Genomic DNA, 7,370 nt, shown 5'->3' with positions numbered 1-7,370 from the left:
TGGTCTGGATTGGCACCCCAAGTATCAGGGTGGGAGACCATGGTGGTATCCAAAGGGTCGTTAGGTCGACAAGGGAAGGGGGTTCACAAGGCCTACGGCCAATCACGAAATGATCACGTGAGCGGTTTCTACCGATTCCACGGAGACACGCAAGTCTTACCGAACGATCCAATCTGCAAAAGTCGATATTTTACCGATTGATCCTGCAGCCAAATCGCGTCGGTATTACAAAAGCGTTAATTCCAAAGTTATTCATCAACTGAGCGATGTTGCCTTAAGTTTTTGTTTTTTTTCAAGTCCAAAATGAACAACTTTAATATTCTCATATTCATTCTCCAATTACTTACTCTTTACTAATGTAGAATATTTTTAGCGTGCGTGAGATTGTGCTATTTTCCATGAAACAAAAAGAAAACGTCACTTTGTTTTATAGAACCGTAACGCATTGGCCATTAGGGGTGAATAAAAAATGTATTTTAAGCATACAATTTCAAGTCACATCGACTCGATTAAAAGTTCTGATATCGCCATGTTAGACGTGGGAAAACTGATGATTATTGTCCTTGGTTAAAATTTAATATTTTTAGAAAAAAAAATCACAATGGATAACGTTATACGTACGTATGACTAACGGTAAGTCAGGTGACACCTCATGTCAGGTGAATTATTCGGGTTTTCACGTGCACACACGAACTGGTACGAACGTATCGCGGCCTGCATCGATTCCAGTTATATTTCATCAATAATAGAGCAAGTCTGCGGCAGCTTGTACCTGTTTCATACATGGAATTGAAGATCTTCCATGATCTGAAAGAACTTGACTAAACATAAATCTAAATGCCTGTCTATTAATGGCAGCCTACAAACTCTTGAGCGTTATGAGATAATTTGAGCTAGACAGCTTTACCAAGACTCATATCGCAGCTCTGTAATTGGTTGATAAACCTCTGGAAAAGGTTGAGGTAAAACTTTTACGAGAGGATTGATAACGTTTCGCGGGGTTAACGCGATTGGTAGAAAAATTATGAGGGCGTTATGGGTAGTGGTACTGTTTTGAATAGTCATAGCCCCTATTTAGGATTGATAATTGTTCTATCATTTTAAAAGAGTTAAGTGGAACGGAATATGTAAGAGGCAGCTGGAGGTACAGTCATGTTACACCTCTTTTTTTATATCGTGACTAAACTTTAATAATTTTAATAAGTGTAAATGGTCCGTGTCACCCAAACAGTCATTTGCAATTTTGATAAGTTAACCAGTTTTACAGTCATGGTGTGGTGAATGTATACAGAATACGTAGTGGAACATCTTCAATATTACTGCCATCTTGTATGTATTTAACGAGTAATTTTAATGCCATCTGTTATCTATGAATTAAGTAATTGCTTTAATGTAGATAAATCTGAGACATTTTAGAAGGAACTACAAATCATCAATGAAGCCGAATTGCTTAGCTTGTACTACCTTATCGACTGGAAATAATCGCGCAGCTCGTGCGTCACATTGATATTTCTTCATGAGAAAGCATGCCGCTGGGTTGGTAACGCCCACTCGGCCATTTTCACTACTTTCAGCCAATGCGATTTTAGTATTTCGAATTTTAGAAGAAGATTCTAGGGAATGTCACCAGAATACCGTACGAATTCTAGTAATTTTTATGTTGTTCTAAATATTCCAGATTCGCACGAGGTCTTTTCTAGGGACATTTTACTTTATTGTTGGTAATAATATGTTTACGGCTTGCAACGAATAAAATAGTGATTTGTTTGCGGCGTTTGATGCGTGTTACAAAAAAAACTAATTAAATGGGTGTCTAAAAGGCTTTTAATCGTGCAAATAATTAGGGATGATGGAAGGAACTAGCGAGCCGCCGGCGATGAGCACCGAGCTGGTACCAGCTGCTGAACCAGAACACAATGATGAATCTATGGAAGAAAGTGAGGAGTACAACTTCGAGGGCGACGAGTACAGGCACTTCGTTCCCCGAGGTCGGGGTGGATTCAGGTGAATATTAGAAGATCCAGTCAGCCTCTTCTTCACACCAGTTCCACATCCTGAGTCTTCCTGGCCGAGGAAATTAGGTTAGGTTTTACCGGCTCATGGTCATTCCACCATATCATTATACAACTACATCAAATGTCGCTACTAGCTTCATTGAAGATTTCAATTAAATTTTTTCCTCATTACAGTTTTACAGTCTTCGTATGGATTCTGTTTTTTATTATTTTTTGTCATATATTTAGTTATCTTTTAATGTATTAGGATCAGCATTCGTGTAACCTTAATCAAGATCTCCATTGATACTATGGCCCTCACCAATAACAATTTTACCTTACCTTGGCCAGGTAGTTCCTATGTTCCTTATGCCTAGCAAGTAACCTTTACTTGTAACATGAAGCAACAATTTAAGGGGTAGGGGTAGAGGTGGTTTTGATTTTCCAATGCGAGGTGGTCCACCACGGTTTAGAGGACGAGGATTCGGACCAAGAGGACCTATGTTTCGAGGCACCAACAATGGATTTCCTTTTGAGGGCCCACCTAGACCAAATTGCCCACCAGGACCAGCAGGACCAAGATTTCGAGGACCTCCACCATTCGATCCAAGTTGGGGACCTATGGGGCCACCTAATCTTATGGGACCTCCAAATTTGATGGGACCACCAGGAATGGTAAGTTTCCTACATAAAGGGCGTACCACAATTCTTGGAACTTCAACAAAATATTTCTTGAGAAACTGAATGAAAATCTAAGATCACTTAAAACAGTGGTTAAATTTTAGTTGAATATCCAGAAGTTGTGGTACATGCTAAGATTCTATAAATACTATCGGTTGGTTGGTTGACGTTAACGTGTACGTTCGCTAACGACACAGCCACCACCGCACATGATGAACGGACCGATTGGAGCCGGGCCAGGACCTTTTGGACCGCCTCCTGGAATGGGACCACCCTCCATGAACAGCGTACGTTCTCGGGTGTCTTTGCACGTGTCACAATATTCAATTGTTATAACGAAAATGCCTTATGCAGATTCCAGGGCAGCAACAACCACAACAACAACAGCAGGCCCAACAACAGACAAACATTCCAGGATTGGATCTCAATGGCGAGGTCTGGGTGGAAACCAAGACTTCCGATGGAAAGTCTTACTACTACAATATACGCTCTAGAGAGACGACCTGGACTAAACCAGAGGGACCAAATGTCAAAGTAATGGTGCAGGATCAGGTTGGTAAAATGATGCAACGAGAATCTTCATATCTGATGGAAAGTATTATAATAATTTTTTTTTCAGTTGGAACAGCTAGTGCATGGAGCTGCGAAACAAACTGCACGAGACGCTACACCTACGACGACTAACGCAACGCAGCCGCAGATCACTGAACCCAGAGTGACTCAAGGTAGCGATCAGTCGTCATCGAATAACGCTGAGGCAATCAATCAGATGAGTACAGCGCCACCTGGTACGGTTCCTCCCGTTGCACTTAATGAAACACCGGAAATGGCTCCACAGCCGGACGTCAACCAAACAAACGGTAAGTCGACATCTTTGGTATCTTCTAAAAATGGGGAATCTATTTGACACACTAATATGCTTTAAAATTCAACAGGAATGCCTCCAGGTACGCCAGCTACTGTATCTGCAACACCCTCTGTAAATACAGCCACTAATATGATGCAACCTCCACCGAATATGATACCTATGCAACACAGAATGCCTAATCAGTTTGGCGGACCGATCGCAGCGCCATTTGGTGCTGCTCCTTTTGGCATGCCACCTCCAGGGTTTCAAGCCTTCGGAAATTACGGACCTCCACAGACCAATTGGGGTAGGTTTCACCTCATTTTATAATCGCAATAGAAATGTTAAAATCATTTTTTACTTTGTTCCTAGGAATGCCGCAGATGCCTCACGGAGTAATGACACCACAAGCGGCACCGGAAGATCCGGCTTTGCTAGCTCAGATAGATCCGGAGTTGGTGGCTTCCGCTATGATATGGACAGAACACCGTGCGCCTGATGGAAGACTTTATTATTACAATAGTAAAGCTGGAGAATCCGTTTGGGAAAAACCTCAAGCCTTGAAGGATTTTGAGAGTACGATGTCATATCAATATCTAATTCTTTAAACATTGAACAGGTATTTATTCAATTTTTTCTTCCTAGGTGCCAAATTGGCTTTGCGGCAGAAAGCCGAAGAATCGGTTGCAGCTGCGAGCGTAGCCGTCCCAGATCAAACAAAGCAACAAAAGCCTCAAGAGGGCAGTCATGAAGCCAAAGAAAATGCCAAGGAAATGGAGAACAATAAACAGAAGAAGGAAGATTCGATACCTAAGGAAGCTGCCAAGCCTCAAGATAAATCTAGACCGATTTCCAGTACTCCTGTACCTGGGACACCTTGGTAATCCATAATTATTCACCTTAATCAACAGATAACTGTAAGGTAGTGCTTTTTCCCAATATACTGAAACTACTATATAATGTACAGGTGCGTCGTCTGGACGGGAGACGGCAGAGTATTTTTCTACAATCCGTCGTCACGTATTTCCGTTTGGGAGAGACCGGAAGATCTAGTGCTTCGTCAGGATGTGGACAAAATGGTTTCGACACCTCCAGATGCCCTCGGTACTACGAAGAATGCTAGACAGTCAGATTCAAGTGAGAGCAGCGACGAGGACCAGCCCACTCCTGCTAAGAAGAGCAAGCAAGAGGAAACGAAGGGTACAAAAAATCTTCTTATATCCCGATATAATATATTCCTTATTTAAGGAAATTTTACTTGCGTAGTCGTGGTGGTTAAAGAGGAGGAGGAAAAGGAAGGCAAGAAGACCATTGACATCGGCAAGGAAGCGGCCATAGAAGCGGAAGTCAGGGCAGCCAGAGAGAGGGCTATTGTCCCCTTGGAGACGAGAATTAAATCCTTCCGGGATATGCTCGCGGAGAAGGACGTAAGTCTATTCTTAACTCCTTTGTTAAAAATGAAAAAAAAAAAAAAACTTTTCTGACTTAATCGACTTTAAAATTTACATATATTTCTTCTTAGGTATCAGCTTTTAGCACTTGGGAAAAAGAACTGCACAAGATCGTCTTTGACCCCCGGTACCTGCTGCTAACATCTAAGGAGAGGAAGCAGGTGTTCGAGAAGTACGTGAAGGAGAGGGCGGAGGAGGAACGTCGCGAGAAGAGGAACAAGATGAAGGAACGGAAAGAGCAGTTTCAAAAGCTCCTAGAGGAAGCTAACCTTCACGGAAAGTAAGTTCAAAAAATTTCCTGTGTTCATTATCAACAAAAAGGTTTTCATTGGTTCATATTAATTGTGTACATTACATAGATCGTCATTCAGTGATTTCGCTCAAAAGCATGGAAGGGACGAACGCTTTAAAAACGTTGAGAAGATGCGGGAGCGCGAGAGTCTCTTCAACGAGTATCTGCTGGAGGTGCGCAAGAGAGAGAAAGAAGAGAAAACAGCCAAACGAGAGCAGGTATGTCCATTGCGAGTATCGGAGTGACGTAATCACGGCTCACGGAAGAGCCGATTTCTTACAGGTTTCGTATTCTGCAGCGACACCGGAAATGTCGCTAGGATCGCGAGGAGGAAGTCGCTCTTTAGAAATCAAAATAATTCCTCGTAGATCTGTTAAAATGCCTAAAATGCTTAGAGTAACATTTCTCCGTGAGAAAATTATAATCGGATCTCTATCGAGTATTCATCCTCGCGATTAAAACTGCCCAAGCGAAGCGTCGAATTAAATTTTTTGTATTTTTGTTTCAATTTCCAAAAACAAATTCCTATCACACAGTAAGAGGATTTTTTTTTAATAACGATCATTCGTTTATTCCTTGTGCACACTATCGTTGTATGTTTCGAAATAATTTCTACATATAATTTTACGTGTGTCCAGCCTCTTACCGTGTGACTAAAACGCTTCGCATGAGCCTATTTAAAAATCTTTAAATGATAAGCCAAAATTGTGATAGTGCACAATTTAAAAAAAAATCAGGAATCATAACTGGACATATCCAAGTATATACTGTATGTAAAAAAAATTCCAAAACATGTTAATGCGAATGATTTGCGTATATTATATTTTTAGAATATTTTCAGCAAAGCACGGTTCGTCGACTGATATCTTTTTGACACATTGACTTGATAGTATTTTAAAAAAAAAAAAAATATTCACCACGATAAGTTCAGTATTGGTCTCCTTTGTTACACGTGCACATATAAATAACCAATGAAGAGAGAACTTAATAAAACTTGTGTTTTCAGCTTTAATAAATTATTCTTTCAGGTTCCATAGGTATGTTATTATTTACGTTCCACTTGTAACGTTTCACGCAATAATATATATGCATACATGTATATATATAAATAAATATATATATCCATAGATATATAGAAAGAATAATAAGGCCCCTTGGGCCCAAGAGTACGCTTGAAAAACTTAACGGCCGAGGAAACGAAAATATCGGGGAGACTGATATACATGAATATATCATTATAAATACACAAAAATACGTAATATAACAGCTGCAATGCGCGATCATGCAGACCTGAGATATATAACGAACGCATATAAAAAAAAAGAGCTTATCGGCATTCCGTTAGAGTCCGACCTCGCTCGAATTCCTATATACAAATTTTTAAAAATCGATTTAAGAAAAAGACATGCCTCTGTCCCACGATGTTACGGATATTGAAACGCATCCGAATGATCGAGTAACGAGAGTCCGAGTCTATCGTCGCTTGCCGTTAAGTCTTTATGGGAGAGGTAGAGGTTAGCATTGTCTTAAAAAAAAAAGACAATCAATTAAACCTCCAAAGTATGTGTGACGGTGTCCATTATTGTACTTATATGTGTTCTGAACTCTCCACTTCAGTCAGGAGGCAGGCAGGACAGGTTCCGTATGTGGAGTGGCTTGGTTCTGAAGCTCTGGTTGGTGGCATGGATGATGTCATCTACCATCCCCAACTACAACGCGTGGCACAGTTGGCACACCCTTCGCGCGCCGCATTCTTTACTCCAAAGCAGAGTCATGAGAATGAACGAAACTCGGTATTTGTATATTACTCGTAATCCTCGTTACTTCAAACGATTAACTTTTATCCCTCATCCGAAAGTTCCTCCGCCCTGGCGGCCATCAAATCCTGGTCTCATCCGAACGATCGAATTTATCTTTGAGCCCAGTCTCCTTCGCACCCCCGTTCCTCCTCTCGCCTATTACCACAATCCCCCAAGTAACCATTCCTTGCCCAAACAACAAGTTCAACAGCACCATCTATCGCCATGAACGGAGAACAGAGAGACAAACGTCTTGTTGCAGGCTCGTTACGATTCGAAAGAGCTGTCCATTTTAATCTCCCCCCC

General features: G+C 41.1%; 2 protein-coding genes across 3 annotated transcripts in view; both read left to right on the top strand.

The window, feature by feature from the left end:
• Positions 1-1,721: 1,721 nt before the first annotated feature.
• Positions 1,722-7,370, top strand: part of LOC107269533 (transcription elongation regulator 1) — a 10,240-nt gene continuing 4,591 nt past the window's right edge. Inside the window, exons 1-12 of one of the 2 annotated variants that reach the window (XM_015743474.2) lie at positions 1,722-2,004; positions 2,417-2,669; positions 2,873-2,962; positions 3,030-3,227; positions 3,295-3,535; positions 3,611-3,829; positions 3,895-4,098; positions 4,168-4,402; positions 4,490-4,722; positions 4,789-4,949; positions 5,045-5,253; positions 5,333-5,483. In XM_015743474.2, coding sequence (XP_015598960.1) covers positions 1,847-2,004; positions 2,417-2,669; positions 2,873-2,962; positions 3,030-3,227; positions 3,295-3,535; positions 3,611-3,829; positions 3,895-4,098; positions 4,168-4,402; positions 4,490-4,722; positions 4,789-4,949; positions 5,045-5,253; positions 5,333-5,483 — 2,352 coding nt within the window. In that variant the 5' untranslated portion in view covers positions 1,722-1,846. The remainder of the gene's footprint in view (positions 2,005-2,416; positions 2,670-2,872; positions 2,963-3,029; positions 3,228-3,294; positions 3,536-3,610; positions 3,830-3,894; positions 4,099-4,167; positions 4,403-4,489; positions 4,723-4,788; positions 4,950-5,044; positions 5,254-5,332; positions 5,484-7,370) is intronic. The other variant, XM_015743473.2, reaches the window with a different exon arrangement.
• The window catches only part of LOC107269538, a 3,512-nt gene continuing 1,631 nt past the window's right edge, over positions 5,490-7,370 (top strand). Inside the window, exon 1 of the mRNA XM_015743483.1 lies at positions 5,490-7,058. Within this exon, the coding sequence (XP_015598969.1) occupies positions 6,765-7,058 (294 nt within the window). The 5' untranslated portion in view covers positions 5,490-6,764. The remainder of the gene's footprint in view (positions 7,059-7,370) is intronic.

This window comes from Cephus cinctus, unplaced genomic scaffold, assembly GCF_000341935.2.
Source record: "Cephus cinctus unplaced genomic scaffold, Ccin1 Ccin1_scaffold0670, whole genome shotgun sequence".
Taxonomy (NCBI): domain Eukaryota; kingdom Metazoa; phylum Arthropoda; class Insecta; order Hymenoptera; family Cephidae; genus Cephus; species Cephus cinctus.
The sequence above is the reverse complement of the archived record's forward strand: the minus strand, read 5'-3'. Positions and strand labels throughout refer to the sequence as shown.